The sequence below is a fragment of the Danio rerio genome, chromosome 25 (assembly GCF_049306965.1).
Source record: "Danio rerio strain Tuebingen ecotype United States chromosome 25, GRCz12tu, whole genome shotgun sequence".
Lineage (NCBI taxonomy): Eukaryota > Metazoa > Chordata > Actinopteri > Cypriniformes > Danionidae > Danio > Danio rerio.
The window spans coordinates 15,828,543-15,853,686 of record NC_133200.1 but is presented as its reverse complement, the minus strand read 5'-3'; the positions used below and the strand labels follow the sequence as shown (position 1 = coordinate 15,853,686).

The window sequence follows — 25,144 nt, the reverse complement described above, 5'->3', positions numbered from 1 at the left end:
TTGGGGCTATTGGCTCAGCCTGGTTCGCAGTACGCGCAGCGGAAAAGCGGCAAAAAGATGAAAATGGCAGATAACAGTGCATTCGCGAGATGGACGAAAGTGCATATGGCGTTATTTCACTGACAAATGTCGTAAGCTCATTCATATAATACGAGCGAGTGAACGTGCCAGTTTCCTCGGTGGACAAAACTCCTCGCGTTCACTCAACACTGGCTGGGCTGCTCACATTCTAACGACCTGCTCTTGCTCCGTCATATGATGCAGACTCACACTAGGCGCGTTTCCACTATCGCACCTAAAGCGAGCGAGCCAGGGCGAGCCAAGGCCAGTCGCGTTTCCACTGTCACTTCCAGGGCCTAATCGGGCCAAATCGGGGCTTTCTTGGGGCCAGTGGCCGGCCTTTTTTGGCCCGCCGAATACCTTGGGCCAAAGAGGGCCAGCTGGGGCTTCGGGGCGGAGTAAAAGGAGAGGCGGGGGCAGTTTTCCGATTGCACATGCGTCAAACACATAAACAAATAAAAAAGGGAAATAAAACATCTGAAACAAGTTATAGGCTGGGGTCTTTTTGCGTATGATCGCCCTTGTGTTTCTCTTTTAAATGTAAGACTGTTGCATAAAATAATAAAGTAGTTTTCATTTATAAGTGACTTTTCTTTGCTGCGTCCTCCTTGATGTTTCAATGACGCATAATAATCTTTACACCATATTGAAGACACAAATAGACAGTAAAGGTTTTTGAGAGTTTTTGTCAAGTTTAAAAGGTGTGTTTGTGCGCGCGTTTAGATGCCTGTATGTGTGTGTGAGACCGAGGAAAAGAGCGCTCCCTTCACAGCTCTGTTGATGCCGCGAGCGGCTTTTTTCTTTTATTTATTTATTGTTTTTATTTATTTTGGAGATAATACACTATATGAACAGTGGACAGTGGAAACGCGACATGATTTTGGCCTCACTGCTCAACCTCCCGGGCGATTGGACCCGGCCTGGCTCGATATAAGCCCTGGCTCGCACTGGCCTGATAGTGGAAATGTGGCTATTCTGTGCCTTGTGTTGCCTCTTCCTTTCGTTCTGTTGCTCTCCAGAGATGCTCCAATTTAATTTTTTTAGCCCAAGAATGTTTATATGGTTTATATATTGCTACACTATTTTCCTACAGGTTAAGATAAATTCTATAATAAATACTAGTGCTTTTGAGTGTAAGGTATACTGCCTATGTTTTAGGCTAGTATTTACAATGAATGCTTAAACATACTGTCGTATTAAGAATAGTGAACTCATAAAATGAAATATGAAGTGTAGTTTTACTACAGTAAAGTGTGGTGAATTGTAGTACAATATACCCCATATTGTAAAAAAATAAAATAAAATAAAAAACTACAGCACTGGATCATTTGTTTATATTACACTTGTTGTGTTACCATAGCAACTATAGTATTACCTCAACAGAGTAATTAAAGTTCTTAATGACAATATGTGTGTTCAGTGGGTCTGTGGAACAGCTTCTTCTCAAAATGAAGAGGATGACAGGGAAAATGTCCTCCACAATCTCATCAACAATGTGGAAGACACTAGTTCACTTTGTTTTAGTTGCCATGATAAAACGAGATTGATATTGAGATTTATTTCAAAAGTGAATAGTACAGTAGGCTATAATCAAGTGTTTCTATTAGTTACATTTTTGCTTGCGTTAGTTTTTATTTTAGTCTAAATGTTATTTATTTGATTAGTATGGTGCACTTTTTGGATGTTTAATAAATGTTTTTCAAATAAAACTTATTCTTTACATCCAACATCTATTCTCTGTATCTTTAAGTGTTTAAAACTGGAAATATCTCATCATATTACATACATCCAAAAATGTTATTGTTTTTGTAGATAAAAATTATATGTCTATTTTAGTATTTTGGTTATTGTTAATAAAAAGTGTACTAATATAAATCATATCAAAAAGCTCGAAAGGAAAAGGGAACACAAGACACAAATTGTGAGTTTGCATATAATCTCACTGAGCGCAGTGTACTGAGAGCATGCAAGAAAATTTGTGCGTGAGCAGTGCATATTTGAGAGATCGTGAGAATTTGTGCGCGAGCAGCGTATGTGAGAGCTTGCAAGCAGTTTTGACCACAAATCAGAAAATAGATGCACAAACATTATACTGAGAAAGCTGTTCATCATGCTCACTTTGTGCAGGACCTTTTTGTGTTGTAAACCACTTGAATGTAAAGTAAATACAATAATGGCAACAATAAGAAAAGAAACAAAATCTGCATTTTGTCATGGCATTGGAGTTTACATATCGGCCTGTTGTGTCTAATATGAATATAGCCAAGCCATTCACAGATATTGCCAGATCAACACTTTACCTCTACCATACTTTTAACAGATCATTTGTGATCCTGGCTGTCATCCTTTCTTGCATTGTCTTGAGCCTTCACATTGCCAATTATATACTATAATTTTAGTAGCCTGGAGAGGTCACACTCATTCTGCTACATCAAATCACTTTCTACTAGATGTAAAATGCTCATTATAGAATTTTATAATGTTAAGTTTTAATTCTGTAGTTATTTTGGTGAAAGTAACTAAAACGTAATATAAGAGTAATGTAACTAATTACAATTTTAAGACAGTAATATTGTAAGGTACAGGATTACATTTAAATAACAGTAATAAGTAATCTGTAATGTATTACAGTTTGGAAGAAACTTGCACAACACTGCAAATGATATTCCCATTTACACAGATCTGCAAAAACAACAAAGTCTCTATTATGCATGCCAGGCCAGTAGGTGGCGATGTTACTCAGTCCCTGTTTACACTAATACGGCATTTTAGAACAAAAACAATCCACATCCACACTGGAGTTTCATTTAGCATTTCTGAACAGCTCTGAATTACACATTACACCACTGAAAATGCACATCACGTGACCACACACACTCTGGCATGCACTGCAGAATTTGCGCACATCTGAGCTCCAAAGCGGGTGCTTTGAGCACATCTACCCAGATGAGTGCTGTGTATGTCAGACTGTTCATCAAGGATCTTCCGCTGGATTTCATCTCACTAAAGTTGTTAAACATGATATTTAATTCATCTTGTTGTCCATATCTAACAACGAATTCCCCGGCTTTGGTCTTTTGAAGCTATTATTTGTTTTCAGGTTACGTGTTTTGGCTGAGTGCAAAGTTAGGCTAATACATTAATTTATGTAACCACCAATTTCTGCACATTTGACTAATTACTTGCATTTATTTCCTAAATTGTAAAAACTTATTGTACGTTAAACTTATAATATAATGTTTTGAATACTGATTATTAAAACTGATATTCAGCAAGAGACAGGGCATGTTTTGTATTTTTAATGAAAATGAAAAGAGGCAGTTATGTTATAGGCTCTGTTTTGTTATAAATATGCATACAGTGAAGATGGCGGTCTTCTAAATATGTAGCTACATGACACCTCAACATTTTTGGTGTTTGTTAGTTTGCTAATATCAAAATGAAAACATACAGTTCCTAATATCATGTTTTCATTTTATTGTTAAGATAGTGAAACAATGTAGCCAGAGTGATGTGAATGAGGTTATAAAGTAGCCTACAATGTTTCCTTTTAAGATTTACCTGACATGTCCTCGGGAGTTTGTTTTCCATAATAAACTTGCAAAGTCTGAACTTACAAGGAGACGATGCAAGACTGAACTTTGCGTAGGCTACCTAATATTGAAGAAAAAGCCCCAATCAGATAGTTGAATGTCTGCAGCCCCGTCTCTGTTTTCCCCAGCCACACTAACACAGAGCAGCAGCGTTTAAAAATGAAAACGGCCTCTTCAGCTTTTTCAAAAAGCTCAGTTTTCGGCGCTTGAAAACTCTGGGGTAGTATGGACGGATAGCCTAACCGTAGCAAAACTTTTGCGTTTAAAAACTAAAACATATTAGTGTAAACAAAGCTTCAGTATCTATGTAAGTACAAAGCATCGTGTAGCTTGCCATGTGATTTGATTTGAGCAGAATAGATTACATCTATTAAAACTACAAAAATATGGATAGAGGAAAGCAAAAGCACTGACGTTTCTTATTATGTAAGTAGTCAAGCAGGCAGAAGACATTGTAAGCTATTTTAGCTTACATGTTGTAATACAAAAAAAGCTGGCAAACAAAGAAGCCATAATCACCACCATCAATAGAAAATCCAAATTAAAGTGTGCAACCATGTGTAACAAGCTAAATTTCGCTAAACCCCCATCATCAAATCCAATTGTGATCGTGTTGTTTGATTATCATATCTAATTTGTAAGTTGGGCCAGTGGGACTGAAGATCTCTCTAATCCCCTTTCTCTCTCCTGCGCTTTGCTAATTTGAGTCTGTAATGTTGTATGCTTGTGTGGCAGTGATTGCTATCAGAGACACAACCCTCCTGGGAAGTCAGATCCGACTGATGGGGCCTCAAAAAGATTGATCTACAGAACTATCTTGATATTTACATAAGCGGTAGGCAGCTTTGATACAGGACAGGCAGGTGTCACAAATTCTGTGATCGTACACTGCAATCATGACTGGGGGTGCAGTTATTAACACTGATAACGGGTATGTTTTCAATAATCAGCATGAGCATTGCCTCTCGCTATGCAGGCTCTGTTTTGAGGGATGATTAAAGAATGCAAAACGGCTGCAATGAAGTAATATATAGAGTTTTGCGCCTTTGGTATTAGACTTGTACAAAACAACAGCTTTCAAAAGAACAAAGATAAACTGGGAAAGGTAATTTACATGTGAAAACAGAAAATAACGTTAAGTAATAAAGTTTGCTCTGCACGCTCACGGTTTTTAAACTTCTTTTGGTGCATTACTCTTATCCATAATAATATTCAAAAGCTCATGATCCGCATTCATTAAATAATTATTTGTATAGTTTTTATTTTATTTTACATTCTTCTGTGATACAAAACACAGATGTTTAGGCACAATGTCTTCCTTAGTGTGTGACACAATCCTCTTACTCAATCCTTTTATCACACAGTCAATCACTTTACGTCATTACTTAGACGGCCACACAATAATCAAAAACAATCTCATTTTCATTTTAATATACTATAATTAACCACACAAGAAAGATTTACCATCACCTTTAAAAACATTTCACAGAAAAATAACATATCAATTATCATCATTCACTTATTCATGTCTACATCAACGCAATGAAATTGCAACAGTTAAACTAAAAATTATTTTTTGTTCGAGAAAGACTTTTATTTGCAAGTACAAGGTTCTGCCATGGGCACTTCATTAGCAATTAATTATGCAAACTTATTTATGGAAAAATTTCAACATTTATTATAATAATAACCTATTCCAGTCGAACATTAAAGTTTGGATGAGATATATAGATGATTGTTTTATGATATGGTCAGGCACAGAACAACAAATAGACTCATTTACAACTTTTATAAATTCAAAAAGTTCTTCTATTAAATTTACGACAGAAAAAGCACAGATATGTTAAATTTTTTTGGATGCAAAAGTAAATAGAGTAAATAAGACATTACATACAACAATATATCGAAAACGATATTATCTATGGGGAGTTACTATCCAGTCCGTATTAAACAGGGTTGGCCAGTCAGTCAGTTAGACAGACTGAAACAGAATTGTAGTACTGTAGAAAAGTTTGATAAACAAAAAACGCATTATTTTAAAGATTTTATTCGCGAGAATATCCGCAAAGTTGGTTGAATAACGCATTAGATTAGGTAAATAAATTACAAGATATTTTGAAAAGAGTAAAACTTAATAAAAAGCCAAAACAGTTTTCAGTAAATTGCTCATTAATATAATGAACATAGCAATTGTAATAAATCAATGATCCATAAACCTGGGATTTATTATCTTCCAACGAATATTTAAGTAATAAATTGGAAACACTTTATTTTGATTTTCCATTTAATCCATTTGAGTATTAGTAAACTGTTTAATATCTGTTGATACTGCTGCTAAACAGACATTTAACTGACTATAAGAAACTTTATACACAAGTACATGTCAACTTACACAAACCCTAACCCCAACCAGTCTACTTATAATCTAATGAAAATTAGTTGGCCATAAATTTTAACATTATCCATTATTTACCTTTGAAAGATCCCAAAATCTAGCAGATATCATGATTCACTCAGATATAGAAAACATATTAAGAAATCCACTTTTACATAAGGCTGACGGACGGACGGACGGACGGACGGACGGACGGACGGACGGACGGACGGACGGACGGACGGACGGACGGACGGACGGACGGACGGACAGACAGACAGATAGATAGATAGATAGATAAATAGACAGATAGATAGATAGGGAAGTCATTACGTCAGTTGAAGTTAGAATTAGTGAACATAAATCTATTACATAACGACAAGTAATAACTTTAGCAGTAGCAAGACGTTTCATAGATTTTGGACATGACACTAAATAAATAAACTAAATAACAATTTATAGGAATTAAAGAAGTATTTGAGTCACATAAAGGTGGTAATTTGTATAAAAGATGATTACAAATAAAAGCATTCTGGATTCACAAATTAAAATCACTTACACCAAGAGAAATGAATGAGGATCTGGACCTTTCTGTGTTTCTTTAATGACTTTGTTGTTTAGCCATAATATCGTGAATCATGGATTTTGAGCATGCAATGATAGAAATAATGTCATGAAATTGTATTTTTAATGTTTGGGACTGTCGAAATTTCAATGCATTGATGTAGACATGGTTAAGTGAATGATGATAATTGAGGTTATTCATTCATTCATTCATTGTCTTGTCGGCTTAGTCCCATTATTAATCCAGGGTCGCCACAGCGGAATGAACAGCCAACATATCCAGCACGTTTTCTTATGCAGCGGATGCCCTTCCAGCCGCAACCCATCTCTAGGAAATATCCACACACACTCATACACTATAGACAATTTAGCCAACCCAATTCACCTGTACCGCATGTCTTTGGATTGTGGGGGAAACTGGAGCACCTGGTGGAAACCCATGCGAACGCAGGGAGAGCATGCACACTCCACACAGAAACGGCAGCGACCAGCGACCCAGCGACTTTTTTGTTGTGAGGCGACAGCACTACATACTGCGCCACCCCAATTGAGGTAATTTTCCTGTGAAATAATGTTTTTAAAGGTGAAGGTAAATATTTCTTTTATGGTTAATTATAGTATATTGAATAAAAAATAAGATTGTTTTAATTATTGAGTAGTCTAATGATGTAATGTAATGGATTGTGGGATAAAAGTGTGGAGTGAGAAGACTAAGGAAGACATTGTGCCTAAATGTCTGTGTTTTGTATCTCTCAAGAATGTAAAATAAAATAAAAACTATACAAAGCAATTACTTAAAGATGGCGAATCATGACCTTCTGGAAAAACAGGAAATAAGAAATGACTATCACAAATATTTAATAGTGGCTGATATACAAATATTTAAATTCAAAATGTGGAGTATAAAAAATATAGTACATCCCTATGATCGATATGAAATTGAGTCTAATGGAGCATGCATTATTTAAATAAACTATTTGAACTGCCGTGAACTATTGTTGTACTTCATTACAGAATGAATCACAAATTCACAAAATTCCAAATGACAGGTTAACATTGTTCTGCAGCTTCTCTTTGGTCCAGTACTTTGACACATTTTGAAGCTCAGGACCTCATTCGCAAAGTGGTGCAGTCTGTACTTGCTACACAGCATGTGTGAAAGGTATTGTTTAAAACTAACAGGTATGTTCTCTGTTTGGGACCCCCTGGCTTGAACCACTTCCAGTTTCTCCAAGTTCCCCACAGTGCCTGACTGCCCAGCACAGCGGACGAGGACTCATGGAGTCATTTAGGAGAGCAGTGGGTCGATGTTGTGGCCTTGTGCTTATTGATCCCATCCAGCTGACAGACACGTCTATTTCCCACAGCACACAGTGGGACAGGAACTACAGCTTGACACCCCTGGATCATCAGCTCATGAGGAGAAGTATCTTTTTATGTGAGGGATTTTCTCGGAATGCTGCTTTGAAGATGCGGGAATGGGGAGCTATGAATGGTGAGATTCTAGAGAGAAAAGCAGCTCCTGGGATGGTGGGGTCTCCCAGCAGGGGCCGTCAGTGTTGAACTATGGCATCTAAGGTATTTGTGGACAATGAGGAACTTCTACCAGAGTCTCAACCCCTTTGAATTTGTCATCGAGAAGGAATTCAAGGTGAATAGTTAGATACATTCATGAAGACCACTGTGCATTTGAATGACATAAGCAATTCAAACAATCTGAAGTTTTGATTTCTTCAAAAGTTAGATTTTTGAACTGTTGAAAATGGGAACACAATCCAGTGAGTGTTCCCCATCAAACACCTGCGATCAGAAGATAACAATCAGTATAGAACATCCCAGGGGACTCGGGCATCATTGCAGGTCATTGTGGTAATCACACAAAGGACAGCTGATCTAACCCCTCACATTTAAATGTGGGAATACGAGAGATCCAGTCGCTGATAGCTATGACTGCAAATGGCCAACTCATTTACAATCTGAATCCCATTTGAGTCCCAGCGGCTCTCCCAGGCACCTCTCTCCAAAAGCTGTACCACCCGCCAATGAGCCGGCGACAGAGAGCCAGCTTGCCACATATGGATCGTCCCTTGATATCATTCAGTCAGCGTGTAATCTTATTATGCAAAGTCTTAATCCGCACCTATGTCCCAATGCCCAAGGGTGGCAATATTGTGATATCAAGGTTCTGGTAGGTCATGTTGTGTGATCCCTACTCTATTCTTTGCAGAAGATGGGGGACTTAAAAGCCATCCCTTGAGACCAAAGAAAACGAAAGAAGGAGAGGTCTGGGGCAGGACCAGATGTATGGTTTTGTTTTGTTTTTTTCCCTTTTGGAGGACAAAATTGACATGAGGTCTCCAGCTAGGATTAGACTTGATTTGGAGCAGTGGGATTTTTTCCAGCAGACACATTATTGGACAAGGGAATAAGGGGCCACCAGCATGGTGAAATTGGATCAGGACTGGCAATCGCTGTGAGTCAGCAATAGTAAAGATGACTGCTAAAACAGCAGCTGCCCTGCAAATCTCTCCCTCCTTTCAGGTAAACCCACCTTCAGTCACTCGGAAAGGGAGTGTATGTAAAGCGAACTGAGGGAGGGAGAAGCAAAGAGATGCGAAGGATAGTGGTCATGGGGGTAATTTTGATGTTGGTGAGATTTAGCACTAGCGTAATGGGATTAAGCGAAACACCTTTGTGCCAAGAAAAAAGCCACCTGGAGCTGTAAAGAGAAGTGAGGCAGTGAGAGAGAAAGACACGCAGACTGATGGAGAGAGGGAGAAGACTAATCCGTTCCCACCTCTGGGATGTCATTCATAAAGCCGAGAGTGATTTCCGCTCTGCTTGCTTCAAGCTAATTCCTTCACCAGGAGCGACGGGCAATGGGAATAAAGGGCCGAGCTCATTATACCAACCATGTCCTAAAAAAATGCAGGCATTCCTATTCTGCCTGGAATTGATACCACATAATAGGATTTTTACAACAGGAAGTTGTACACGTATTCTCACTTTCTAACAGAGAAAGGCAGACATAACACATACATACAGCTCAGGTGTGGTGGACACTTCAAATTGACACATCTACGGCAACAGTGTCTGCAATTACCACCCACAGCCTCTCACTCCAAATTAGTGGGTTTCCCTCAATGGAGCTATAGGACCAATAGCCAATTAAAAGATTGGCAAACAATGAAGTTGCATCTCCAAGTACGCTGTGCATGGCCAAGTGCTTCCTTTCGTTTCAAATTCAACTTGCAGTCATATATTAGCCTTCATTGAGACATTGCTGCCGCACATTTTCAAAATCTGACTAAACAAAGCATCTGTCTGCCAACCTGTTTGACAAGCTAACATTAAAAGACAGGTAAATGAAGGTGTGTGGCAAGCAGGTTGACATAATTATCAGCAAGGGAGGACCGTGTGTGTTTTTGGCGTTGTGGTTGGGGGCAGGTTTGCTTGATTAACAAGCAGGAGTTATTTTTAAAACCAGGTCTTGACATGTCCGGGCTTGTGACAATGAGGCGGGGGCACCTGAGGGCCCGATGGCTTCATGGGTGCACCGGTGCTGTCACTTGCTCAGCCTATGAGCACATTGGGGACACTATGGAATTGTGACTCCCCTTAGCAACTGCTTTCACAACAAATGTGTAAATTGCCTTTAAAAGAGAACAGTCATGATGAACAAACCAATTCACAGTATCGTATCAATATTTAAATATTTTACATTGGGCCTAAGGAACTATAGGAATCAAGGTAAAATAAACATTACCTGTAATGTTCCAAAGGTATTTTGAGAGGTTATATTTTAGATAAACAGAACTGTATTCCTCTCAGTCTGTTTCCCTCTCTTACACACACACACATACACACACACACACACACACACACGTCTAGCATTGCATGAGGGCTGTTAGCATTATTGCCAACTGAATGGATAGGATGATGGGATAGGCAGTAAACCTTTGGCTCTCTGAAAGACTCTCAGTCATAAACAAACCAGGCAACACAATACAAGCATGGAGCCGTCAGCCTCCTGCAAATATCATATAGTAGAGCTCATCCATCAAAAATCGAGCCAAAATGGCGCAAGTTTAAAGATGAAGTGTGTAAATTTAAATGCAAATGTATTTTATTATATTGCACATAAATAAATAAAACAGCATCAAAAGATTGCTCAAGTTAAGGTTCAAGCCTGTTCTTGGAAGGCCACTGTCCAGCAGAATTTAGCTTTAGCCATAGTTAAATAAACCTGAAAGAGCTAATCATGGTTTTAAGACTCAATGGAAACTTTTTTCAGCATGTTAGGGTTAGTTAGAGCAAAAGTCTGCAGGACAGTGGACCTCCTGGAGCAAAATTGGACACCCTGTTCCAGTTTGTTTGCGCATATGAACAAGTTCATTTCTGTATGATTACACTTTATACTTATATACATATACTATATCAAGTTATAAAAGAAAGCTATTAACATAACATTTAAATAATAAAGGCTACCTGTCATTTTAGATGTGTATACTTTGCCACTATTCTTTAAACCACTCAATTGTACCCATATTTAAAATATAATAAAATTTAGACTTTTAGATATTTTAATGTGTGCATTTTTACATAAATATTATTCATGTAATATATGATACTGAATGATGGAGGGTATATGCAGGAATCCTAAAGGTAATTTCAATAACTTTGTAAGACTTTTTAAAGACCTTCTCAAAATATTTTAAGACCTCATCACCACTTCAAGTTCTAATCAGTTTCAAACATTTAACCTAATAAACAATTGTTAATAAACAGTTATAGCTCCAATAAATAAATCAATGGAGCACAACAAATGCAACAGAACTCAGATAAGCTTGGAAGAAACAAAGCTTGAAATAAGTTACGAGGTTGTTTTCAGCGACATGCTTCAGCCACTGTTAAAACTCGTCTTTCTCCAACCAGGAGTAAGCAAACTTACATTTTCCCAGTTTGCCGTCTGTTTCGTCATGTTTACTACATGTGGAGACCTTCACATCACCTTCCAGCGTTTGTCGCAAATTACAGTACGTGACATCACCCGGTCAGAGAAGCTTGGCCAGACGTGCCTTGGCCCAACCAATCGAGTGGATAAAGTTATCCCCCCGCAAAAAAACAGGAGAATTGTGTTGTTTCAGCTCATTTTAAAAATGTAGTTTGAACAAACAGCTAACAATATTTGTTTATGTTAGTGTAGATGTCAGGTTGTCACATCAATATGATCCTAAAATCCTTTAAAATTCCTGCTAAGTAAATGCAGATGAATGTTATTAACTTTAAAAAAAAAAAAGAATTCTCAATATCTGAAAGGGTAGCAGATCCTTTTTTTTTTGGTAAGAAAACAATTTTTCGCCATCTGGCTCATGATTTCTCAAAAGGGTAACACCTGCTGGTCCCTTTAAGAATTTGACTGGATACATTTGAGGAGTGAGGGGGAAAGCGGGAAGCCATTTTAAAGGTTTAAGCTCAAATATGGGTTAAAAAGAGGGAAAGAGGTTTCCGCTTTTGTTCAACCGAGATTACGTCGGCATTAAATGAGAAACCATGAGAGCAATACGGGTGATGAAAGTTTGTTCAAAGAAAAGACTCCTCTCTTCCTGCTGCTTGGAGTGCAAGCTTTGTAGTAAAGGAAACTCTTTTCAAAGCTACCTGTGAACAAGAACCAGGATCAGTGAAAATAGTGCTTAGGTTGAAAAAGGTTTCAGGTTACTGTTCACACAGATGTCAACGTGAGAACAGCTGAGGATCTACTTGTATAGTTTAAAATGTCATTTCCCAGTGGAAATACACTTTGATACCGAAAACTTGAATACACTCCTATTGCATCTATCATCATAGTAAGGTAATGGTGAAAACAATGAAACATGAATATGAAAACCATAAATTATGAATATGTAACTAGCTCTAAATTTTTAAAACCAAATGAGCATGCTAGTTCTGAAATATCCAGCACGATCACATGAGAATTTTGTGGTGTCCGAAAAGTAATTTGTATGAATACATACATTTTCATTCATATGAAAACTCCACAAACAAACTTAAAAGTTAAGAATTTCTGTGTGATCCATGTTTATATGAAATACTGAAATAAATCAGTTAGAAATAAGACAGAAATCACAATAGGAACTTAAATAGTTCAATAAAGGACATAACTACTATGGGATAAACCAAAGAAGTGTAATAATTCCTACAGCAATGGTTTAACACACAGTGACCAAAAGTGGCAAACACGGCAGCCCAAATGCCTGACCAGACCCACAAGTGCACGCTAGGTTAAAAGTTAGAGTTCCTCAAAAATAGAATGATGATGATGTCTATCATAGCACTATAATGTGTTGTTGATCCTGTCTGCACATATAGGGGAATCCGAGGACTTAATTAGAGCTTTGACAAGCCCACTCTCCAAAAGTGATGAGATTATCCGTAATTGATGTCACAGTCGATTACAGTTCGGTCCACTGCCGGTCCACTGGCAGGTCTAGCCTCGGTTCAGGCCTCAGGACATTGATGAAAAGCGTGGTTTTGCCCCGATCAAGCTGTTTCTACTGTGGGACGACAGATTTTAGCAAACAGCCTAATGACTGTTTGAAGTTTAATAAAGCCATGACCCTATTCCAATGCTGCAACCTTGCGGTTCCCCTCAAAATTGAGTGGACTGGAGAACAATAAGGCAAAGAAAAGCTCATCATTAACTGGAGGGCCTTTTTCGACCAGTGATGTGTGGAGGCAGTTTGTGACTTCATTGTTGGAGGAGGGAAAAAACTGCATTTATTTACATGCAAACAAAGTTAACAAGAGCTAAGAGGTTACTGAGCCGCCTGGTCCTCACAAACACAAGGAGGCGGGGGGTGAAAGGAGGGGGCTGGAGAACGAACAGCATGTTTTTTTTTTCTTCTTTTCATAAACGTCTGGTCCGTAAAAGAGCACGTCTAGCTCAGAGGAAACAACCAAAGGGCTTTCTGAGACAGTGAGAGTCTAGCGTGACCCAATTCTGGTTATTTGGTGATGCACTTGCTGTAAGGTACATGTGAACGAAATGAAATATGCTGTTTTCTTCTACAAGAAATGGTTTTGATCTGTACAAAATACTTAAATATTAATACTAGGAAATAAATGTTGATGTTAAAATATTTAATCTGTGAAAATTGAAACCTCCCGATGAAAATAGACAGTTCCTGCTATCATGCAAACTATTTCGGTGGACAATAAAAACAAAATAAATAATATCTGAAAGGTGACAAACTCAGATATGAGGCTTTGTTCAAATCAATCATGAGTCTATTGAATTTGCCCCATTTTTAGAAGAGTTAAATCTCAGTCCATTAAGAAACTAATCGAAAGCATCCAAAGTGTCAGGTACCCTTCTTTACTTCAATGCTGAGCGAACAGGAGTCACAGCACACAACGGTTTCCACTTCTTGGGTTTCGTCTTTTTCTAAGATGAATTCTCCTCCACATCGGCAGGTGTACGAGTAACATTCCGTTTCTAAAATAGAAAAGATGCTCTATATTTATAACCCAGGTACAAAAGTAACCAGTTTAAACTCTTGACTATAGAGTACTAACCATAATCCCAGTTCATGTCATCAAGTGTTATATGAGCATCCACTGGCCAGCTCTGTTTGAGCTCACATGCTGCAGAGAGAAATGAAATGTGATGATGATTGGGATCAATATGATTCAAGAAATCATTCTATGATGAATATACAAGTACTTTAACAGAAACCATTTACAGTAAATGGTTTTCATCATTATTCTAAAACCATATAATATAATATATGTTTAATCAAATCTGATAGACATCTGTCCCTCCACTGAAAGTCTATTTAGAACATAAAAAACAATTGAATACAGTGGTTTAATTTAAGTCCTCTGAAAAGATACAATCACATATTATAAGAAGTTTCATAAAAATCAAAAGATCAGTAAACAGTATTCAGAGATTTCAAATTTGGTCCGTGGACCATTGCTGCATACTAAGCTTCTGCAAGAACCAATATAATAACATCAACAACAATGATACAGGAAGCAGTAAACACAATGTAATCAACAATCAAATTAGAAGGTGTTTCAGTAAAACACATCATCACTTATCACTGGTTTATTTTATTGTAGTATAATTATAATAAATTGTTTAATGTAGTATAATTAATAGTTATCATATTAATAAAGTATTAAATATAATAATATAATGTAACTGTTATTGTAATCAAGTTTGAAAACAAGCTCACACTTGAAGTGAAGGAGGCAGGAACTGGCAAACACTTAAATCAGTTTAAAGTCTGCATAAACTGGTCGCTCAGACTTTTATTTCAGTATGTTGATGTACAACTGAAATTGAATATTGAGTAGGGGGCGGGGCTTTCTTTTTTGCATCAAAATTCCCTCACAGCAAACATTGAATGTGGTTAAAAATATTGTTGCCGATGTCATCAACCTGACAACAACAGAGAGAAGGACCACCACTCAAAACAAGAAAGCAAATAGTCAGACTTCGATTGAAGATTACCAAAATAAATATTTTTTGTGGATTAACTTGGACAATTTTATTGTTCACCAATAACAAGGTGCGCTAGCGAAATAAATACTTTAATAATAAAATAAACAGAAAACAAACATGCAGTCAGTGAAAATGACCTTTAGGCTAATGCACCGATATGTAATGCAATTGAGCGTCCTGATTTCGAATTCCAGCTCACAGAATTTTTCTTAACTCCTCCGACTGAAGACTGGTGTGGAGAACAGGTGACGCTCATTATCACAGCTCCCACCGCTCTCTGCCCCACTCCACCAGTTACAATAATCTTTTAGTATTTACATTAAATGTTTTTAGTGACAAACAAACAAATCAGGCTACTTTTTACCATAATTATCACGTTGCTATACCTTTGGTAATTATGGTCCATAAAAATTTATAAAAAAAGATTAGGCTGCATCCATTTTTACAGACGGAACTGTTTTTGTTAATGAAATTAAAATTGCATCAGCAACTCTGAGGCCACTGTCAAATGTGGAAGTAGCATTAACATTTCATGTGCAGCTCAACCAAATCAGAAACATGACAGCATTAGTGTCTCTGCTCTCAAACGTTAGTCTGGAGCTCTGGAGCCCTTGTAAGCTACGCAGCAGGCAGCTAGCTCTCTGCAACTCTCACATGGTAGCCCACTGAAGCTAAGCAGGGCTGCGCCCCGATCAGTACATGGATAGGAGATCACATGGGAAAGCTAGGTTGCTGCCAAAAGTAGTGTTAGTGAGGCCAGCAGGGGTTGCTCAACCTGCAGTCTGTGTGGTTCCTAATGCCCCAGTAAAGTGAAGGGAACTCACTGGACCTTTTTCTTGGCTGCTGCATGGAGGGCGCCATAGCAACCAATCATAACTGGTAGAATGTTTACAACTTCCATTTACAACTGGTAACTTGCACTCCAAAAATGGGTTTCAATAGCGTTTTTAATGAATTAAGAAGTTTTTTTGTCACAAACAACTTTAAAATATGTGTGTTAAAGCTGTTACAATCTGTCAGATGTGGTTTAAGCATGAGAGAAAAACGTTCTCCTACTTCACGTGTCTACCGTCAGAAATACAGTGTGTGTGTGTGTGTTTTACCGGACTGTCAGCTGTTAGCTCAGTGGCTCTACGATACACACACACGCAATACTTCACTGCATTACAGAGCAAACCAGATTTCTGGCATGAAACTTAAAAGGTATGTAAGTCATGCAATTTACAAAAATGACCAATAAAAGTCTGTTATTGATTCTCTGCTGGCCGATTTGCATGTAGATTCAGATCGCAAGCTGTTTATGTGTGCTGTATTTACCACGGTTTGTTTTTTTCTGTCATTTCAAAACGTCACTTTATTTTCACTTTGTGACACTTAATCAAGTAATGTGTAAGTGGGACAGTACAGGCTTTGTGTGTGTGTGTCAAACATTTTGTTGAACTACAATTGTTTGGGTTGGTTATATATTTGAAAGAAAGAGAAAATGTTGACTTTAGCGATTACGAGGCTTCATTTAAACAACAGAAGATGCCGTCTGACAGCGAGGGGAAAATGCCTCACACAGCAGTTGTTTTGCATCCTATTAGATCGTATTTTTTAAATGTTCATTTCAGGAGGTGGCACTGATCGACAACAATATTAAAGTTAAATTCAAAGATGATAAAAGCAGGTAAAATAGATTAAAACTATAATTTCAAAGCTGTCCAAATGTAACTGGTAGAATGTTTACAACTTCCATTTACAACTGGTAACTTGCACTCCAAAAATGGGTTTCAATAGCGTTTTTAATGAATTAAGAAGTTTTTTTGTCACAAACAACTTTAAAATATGTGTGTTAAAGCTGTTACAATCTGTCAGATGTGGTTTAAGCATGAGAGAAAAACGTTCTCCTACTTCACGTGTCTACCGTCAGAAATACAGTGTGTGTGTGTGTGTTTTACCGGACTGTCAGCTGTTAGCTCAGTGGCTCTACGATACACACACACGCGCAATACTTCACTGCATTACAGAGCAAACCAGATTTCTGGCATGAAACTTAAAAGGTATGTAAGTCATGCAATTTACAAAAATGACCAATAAAAGTCTGTTATTGATTCTCTGCTGGCCGATTTGCATGTAGATTCAGATCGCAAGCTGTTTATGTGTGCTGTATTTACCACGGTTTGTTTTTTTCTGTCATTTCAAAACGTCACTTTATTTTCACTTTGTGACACTTAATCAAGTAATGTGTAAGTGGGACAGTACAGGCTTTGTGTGTGTGTGTCAAACATTTTGTTGAACTACAATTGTTTGGGTTGGTTATATATTTGAAAGAAAGAGAAAATGTTGACTTTAGCGATTACGAGGCTTCATTTAAACAACAGAAGATGCCGTCTGACAGCGAGGGGAAAATGCCTCACACAGCAGTTGTTTTGCATCCTATTAGATCGTATTTTTTAAATGTTCATTTCAGGAGGTGGCACTGATCGACAACAATATTAAAGTTAAATTCAAAGATGATAAAAGCAGGTAAAATAGATTAAAACTATAATTTCAAAGCTGTCCAAATACGCATCAGCTGCCGACCGGAAGTTCTTAGCATTCTCCTTGCGCATACAAGCAAAGCATAATCAGTAATTTTACGTTCTAAGAAAAAGGTCTTTACAGCTTAGTGAGTGCTGTCTTTCAGATGAGACGTTAAACCAAGTTCCTGACCCCCAGGTCTCCCAGGAAAATCCCAGGATGTCCTTCGAAAAAAAGTAAGAGTTTAACCCCAGTAACCTGGCCCAATTTGCCTCCTAACCATCCCCATATCATAATTGGCTTCATCACTTTGTCTCCTCTCCACCAATCAGCTTGTGTGTGGTCTGGCACAATATGGCTGCCTTTGTGCCATGCAATTGGAACTGCACACTGCTGGTGGATGAGAAGATTCCCCCAATGTGTCAAGCATTTTGAGTGTCCAGCGCTATTTAATTGTAAGGAATTATTAAGCTAATGGTAAAATATTGTAAATTTCAATAATACCATTATTAAGGGGGGAAAGTGAATAACTGTACAACAGATGTAATAAGTTGTGCCCCTAAATTATCTGGTTGTGCTCCTAAAATGTTTTAATAATTGGCTACAGTAATATTTTTATTACTTTTGAACTATTACGGTGATATTAGTAGCTTTAAAAGCATCCATGTAAAAAGGTTTATTTTAACTATGCAGTTGTCTTATGTGAAAGCTTTCAAACACAAAAAAGAAAGTACATTGTTCATTCTGTTAGTGTATCCTTATTAATTAGAACAACAAGAAGGTGACTAACAGGAAGGCAGTTTTAATTTTAGGGTAAAGTAACACTAAAAAGATATTTTAGCAGTGTATTTTATTAAAATATGCAATGCATTAAAGCTAATAGTATTCACCTTATTCTCCGCCGACGATTGGGCGCAGCCATTTGAATCTTTTTTGCACGAGACTTCCTGTCTCACTCACTTCCATTCATTTTTAGATATTAAAAACAGGATGTTCTGCTGCTTGATGCTGCAAACTGATATTTTCTTATTATATTATTATATTTTGTCCGTATAGTCATGCAAACATTTGTTTGTAGAGCAAGTAGTTTGACCGTTTTTTGCCGTTTATTATTCCTAGTCATTTCTCCCATAGGCGACTGAATCGGAAGTTCTAAGACAATCTCGAAAACAGGCGCACTTCCGCATTTTAGAATAAGGTCAATAGTTAAGAAGAAATATTTATATATATATATATATATATATATATATATATATATATATATATATATATATATATATATATATATATATATATATATATATATTTTTTTTTTTTTTTTTTTTTTTTTTTTTTAAATATTCTCCAAAGGTCTTTCAATTACACTTTGGATTTGTCTACTTTCACAGCAGTCTGTCTAGAAGACTCAAAGCAACTGCAAAAAGTTTCCAGCACAATCCTTGTTCTTTGAAATATTTAAGCAATAATCACAGAGGATTGGTGGGGTTGCTGTTCCACTTATGAGAGATTTACAAAAAGGAAAGCTGCGAAGTCGCCTAAGGTCATTCAAAGTGTCCTTAAGAAGCATTCATGTCTCCCAACTGCAGCTCTGAATTCACACAAATGTGTAGTCTTAAAATATTCATTGAATATTCAAGCAGAGAGCACTGGGCATCTCAAAAGGCTCCGCTTTACAGGCTGTTAATAAGTGAATTTAAAACTACAAGCGTGTGTGAAAAAGTGCAATATGACAATTAATTGTCAAGAGCCTGAGAATGAAATTAGATCTCGTTTCTTCATAATAAATGAAGGAATTCGAGATGTGACACTTCCACGTAATGGTTCTTGTCCCTTTCTGGCAGCCTGTCTGAGATATGAGCAATTAACAGGTTTGAGTGCAACGTTTTATCATGCTTTCTTTTAATTAGTTTAAAGGAATGTCCTAAGTAGGTGCCATTTTAGATCTGGCGATTAATTTTCATCATTCATTCCAAACAGGTACGAAAAAAAATAACTGGATGAGACAATGAAATGAGCTCTGTCTTTGAAATTAGCACTAGCAGTCTGATGTGTCTCAGTTCAACTCAAGAATACAAATCCTACAAATCCCAACAATTCAATAAACTACCTCACGCTATACAGAGTACCCTAGAATAACCTCTAGTACTGAATGCACAGCTTTCCCTTGATGCATTTCTGCTCAGTCATTAAATCAGAGATGCGTAAACTGAAGAGAGGCATACAGATTTTTTTCCTAAGACAGTAAACAAAAATCTCTTACTCATATCTCACAAATTAGACCCTGCTTATCAATATTCATGACTGAATACATTCCTAATAAGTAGGGTGTATGAATATTTATAGATGCTATATATATACATACATACATATTGCAAATGCGAAAGATTAACCCAATCAGACATGGCCTTTTAAATAGAGGCCACAGTATTTGACATCAAACAGTGTCTAGTCAATACTGACACACATTTTGGTAACCAGTAAATGACTGCAGGCCAGGCTACTTAAGTTGGATGGGGATTAGTGTATCCTTTGAGCTGACCAAAATCAATCCAAAACATAATTAAAGTAGACTATGTGGACTTGAGATGAGAGCATCCCCTTAATCTAAAATAGGAATAACGGAGTTTATGATTCGTTACATTCAGTGGGAGAAAGAAGTATTCAACAAGTCACCATTTTATCAGAAAACATGTTTGTTGTGAATTTAGAAATATGTTTTCTGAAAAAAAAGGTGACGTGTTGAATACTTATTTCCATCACTGTCCATCAAATCTGATCTTTATTTTGTATTTTTCTTATTGGATTCGAGTCAGGTGATTGGTTGGGCCATTCTACAGCTTAAGTTCCTTTTTCTGAAACCACTTGAGAGTTTCCTTGGCTGTGGATCATTGTCTTGCTGAAATGTCCACCCTGGTTTCATCGTCATCCTCCTGGTGATGTAGATATTGGACTGAAGCAGGAAATATTCATTTACACTGAGAAAGGGCAGATAGTTGCTGAATAACTTCTGAGATTTAAGCTGCTGTCTGGGCCTTGCTGTCTGGGTTTTAAAACCTCCCTTTCTTCATATGTTCAATACTTCTATCCTGTGGCATTTCATTTTATTAAACATAATTTAATTTGTATCCTAATTAGACATGTTTTCTCTTCATATGTATTTATTTGGTGGTTATCAACATCTGGGGAAAATGTCAAGTCAATTCAGTAATATGTTTTCTGAAAAAAATGGTTACGTGTTAAATACATATTTCCCTCTTTGTATTCTCATATTTAAGTTTGCATCTTCTTCAGAAATGTAATTTTGAGCTAAAATCATCTTCACTTTTTTTACTGAAGAAAAAATGTCATGAATGTTTAGAACAAAATGAGGGCGAGTACATTAAAGAGATTATTCACCCCTCAAAAAAGAACATTCTTTTATCAATCACTCACACGCTTGTTGTTTCAATCTTCAAAGCACAAATGAAGATATTTTAGATGAAATCCAAGAGCTATCTTATCCTCCATAGCAATAATCCAAAAACAAATTCAAATTCCAGAAAAGGATCCAAAAACACTGTCAAAACATTCCACATGATTTCGGTGGTTCAACCGTAATCATATGAACCTCCAAGTACATGTGTGTGACAAAATAATAACTGTAAAAATGACTTCATATGACTATGCGCTTGTCAGCTGCATCAGAACCTGGTTTGCATTTACTACTGGCAATACGATGACTGCATGTTGTGCCGCTGGCACTAATAGCAATACATTGTACTGCCTATAGTGAATGTGAACCCTGATGACCTGACCAGGATGGGAAAGCATTGGTGATCTTTTTTTTTTTTGCCACATACAATTGTTTTATGAGCTTTGTATGTTTCCAATTGCATGTGTTGACAATGTTTTTGGTTCTTTTGGGGACTTTGAACATCTCAAGACTGTTGCGTGGAGAATGACAGAGCTCTTCATTTCCTAATTTGAGTTCTGAAGATAATAGATGGTCTCAGGGGGTTGGAATGACACGAGGGTGACTAACTAATAATATACTTTGCATTTGAGTGAACTGACTCTTTAAATTGACCTGTTTTAGGATTTTTTTATGCCAAAGTATTACCCGCGCTAAAAATAATGCACTGATACTGATAAGCCAATAATTATGTACTTTTATCAATGATGGCTAACAAATGATCTCTTAAAATTCTGTAAAATAAAAATACATTTAAATATGTAGCTACTAAAGATTTTTTTTTTTAATTAGAACATTTAATTGTGTCAATGTAATCATTATTCATCATTAAATCACCCACTTCTTTATAATCATTATACTTTTAAAATAAAATATTTGACTTTATAGAATTAAATTAAGTTGTAATCAATTAAATATCCAATATAAATCAATTGAGACAATACTGAGCTCTGCTTTGCATTAATATTGTGCTAAAATAAAAACATTTTTAGACAAACATTTAATCTAATGCATAATTTAATGATCATATTATTAAATTTGATTAAAATATCTTATTTTACAAGATTTGGGACTTATTCCTTTGTTTTTTGGATCAGAATGGACTGACTGTTGAGTAACACCAAATAAAGTGATCATACTGAAGTGTTTAATGATAGTTGACTGTGTTAATATGTGAATTATGTTTGACTTATTTTAAAATGTTTTTCACTTTTATTGGAATGTATATGTCATTGTATTTATGTTTAGAATTATGTTATACTTTTATTATACATATATACTATAATATTATTTAATAAACTATTTATATTATATTTAATCAGGGTTTCTGCAGGTTTTTATCAAGTTAAATTTAAAACTTATTTTATTATTATAATAATACTATTATCGTCACTTATTTTTGTATATGTGTACACTATATTTTTTTATGGCTGGGTGTTCTTTGGTTGGTGTTTGGTTACTAATACAGTATAAATGCATCACATATTTTTTGAAACAAATTATCTGCAGAAAAAAAAAAACATTCTTATTTTTTTATAACTCTTATTGTAACAAACGGCAAACATTTACTTGGTACTTGAAAATCAAAGTGTGTGTGATGTTGGAAATAAAGTCGCTGCATCTAAATGAGGAGGTCAACTCTACCAGTCCTGCGTGCGCAGCCCAGCCGAGGCCTGGCTTTTCCGTGGACGCTCTCGAAATGTCAATTCTGTGGCTGTGGCAATCTACGTTAGCAAGTAGCTGCGCAAAGTGTTCCCCCCCCAAAGGCGATGCCACAGCTCCCCAGTTAATGGCGCACAGGACCCTGGATGTACACTTATTGAAGGTCCTAATGGAGGGCTAGGGGGAGCTTTTTCCTTAGGCGAGAGAGGAGAGAAGCAGACTATCACTTCATGTAAGAATTGGCCATGTGTGACAGACCTGACCTACATTCCCTCTCGCTCGCTCGCTTTATTTTCCCTCCTCCTCTACGACCCACAATCCTCTGTAAGGAAGCATCTGTCCAGACCCAAGACAACAGCTCGGTTCTCATTGCTTTTTTTTTGGTATTTTAAATATTCCAGACAAGTTTAGTTTGCCAAAGGGTTAGAGACAAATCTGGTTTACAAATGTAATAAATTTGAATTGAATAAATTTTTTAGAGTAGTACTCATCAATAGACTGTTCTGTATGGTTGTTAAGGTGTTGCTAGGTTAATAATTAGCAATTGCAGTCAATACAGGGTTCCTGTTCCTAAATTAAATTTTCCTATTGAAGATGGTTGAAAGTTATATTATTTGTTGTCAATAGTTAAATCAATAGTAGCTCATATGGAATTAGTTTTCAAACTATTGAGCATTCTGTTAGCTACCATTTAAAAACCAAAAGCAAATCTGTTTTGTTCAATGGTAAGGCAGTGCAGATTCCCATAAAAATGCATCAATTTCCCAGTCTGCATTTAGTTTCTCATAAATTAATGGGCAAAGAATCATGTGGTCTCCTTGAATTTATGAGATTCCTTTATGAAATTCAATTCAACAAATCTAAACATGATTCCTCCAAATACAGCGTTCACATACTTTTAAATTTACTTTAAACGCTGATTTGTACCAAGATTGATCACTAACGAGATAACTAAAATGAAACTGCAGTAGAATGCACACTAATATGGACAATAACATTCCATTTGTTAGAAGTACGTACTGCAGTTTTGTCATTGACGCTTTAAAGGTGCCCAATAATGAAAATATGGGTATTCCAAGGCATGGTAAAATAATAAAAGATCAGTATATGGAAATGGGCATACTGTGAGGCTCAGAGACCACTGTTTCTTCATGTAAAGTGTAAAACCCTGGTGGACAATAGGCCAATCAGAAGACAGAACCAACTGTGATGAGACTTGCAGGCCATGCATCCCTCATCATTTACATGTAAGTCTACTTTAGGTCATTCATCCATATCTGACGAGCAGCTGATGTCATCAAAAGCAGACCAACTCATATGCTGCTCTGAGATCATAAAAAAATGCTGAAATCATTAATATGCATGCCTCAGGCTGCGTTTGATAAGCCAAACGTTTTCTAGTAAGACAACAGTGATCATTTTCCTCCCTTAGTTGTTTAAGGCGTATATTTCACTTACTATAAATGTGGGACTCATATTTTGAAAAACCAGCCCCAATTTGTTTACCATGCATTACTGGGCAACGACAGCACGAGGCATGTTCAAAACCACTTCAAAAAGCAAAATGCAAGATTTACAGATTACACATTTATTCTTCTTTACTTCGAAGAGGCATAAGGTGTTTTAAGTTACATCTATTTTTTTATGTGTTTATTGTGGAATTTGATGCATATGTTTCAACAAACACATGTAGACTGCCTAAAGCCATAAACTGTCTATACATGTATGTGCGGTAGATATCGGAGAACAATTTAACTTATTAAACCAATGCATTATATGGCACCTTTAAATACTCGACTTTGTAAAGCAGTAGGGATTTATAAGATTTTATATCTACTGAATAAAAATGCTATTGACGCTGCACAGATAATCATTAAAAGATCACAATGTCTATTAAAATGAAAGCTTACCCCAAAAGTTTTATTTTTTTAATCCAAACTTTTCAGAGTTATTTTTTCTGTTGAACACAAAAGAAGATATTTTGACAAAAGATAGCAACCTCTAGTCATTGACTGCTATAGTATTGATTTCTCCACCTATGGAAGTCAATATTTACAGGTTTTAACTTTCTCCAAAATATCTTCAGAAGAAAGAAACCCATAAAGATTTATAACCACTTAAGGATGACTAAATACTTTTTTGGGGTGAATTATCCATTTAAACACAAACAATTTTATTCATAAATGACCAAATTTGCATGTCTATTAAACCTTTGACAAGAGTGATCAGTCATTATACATTCAAATCGGCATTTGACCCAGAGAAAGCAGTTGATATGTTATTGTTATGAAAAAACTTCAACTCCACACAAGTAATAAATCAAGCATTTTTGATTACTTTCAATGAGTCTTTCATCTCACAGCATCTCAATTAGATTCAGGTCAGAACTTTGACTAGGCCAATCAAAAGTCTTGACTTTCACTCAAGAC

At 36.5% G+C, this 25,144-nt stretch overlaps 1 protein-coding gene across 50 annotated transcripts in view; it reads right to left on the bottom strand.

The window, feature by feature from the left end:
• dnajc24 (DnaJ (Hsp40) homolog, subfamily C, member 24) overlaps window positions 1-25,144 on the bottom strand; it is a 276,223-nt gene that overhangs the window by 234,519 nt on the left and 16,560 nt on the right. For 43 of the 50 annotated variants that reach the window (XM_073941886.1, XM_073941897.1, XM_073941887.1 and 40 more), the window contains 2 exons: window positions 14,167-14,235; window positions 13,961-14,086 (listed from right to left, as the gene is read on the bottom strand). In XM_073941886.1, the coding sequence (XP_073797987.1) occupies window positions 13,961-14,086; window positions 14,167-14,235 (195 nt within the window). Of the gene's footprint in view, window positions 1-12,652; window positions 14,087-14,166; window positions 14,236-25,144 lie in introns of those variants that run through there. The other 7 variants (XM_073941862.1, XM_073941863.1, XM_073941913.1 and 4 more) reach the window with 2 other exon arrangements.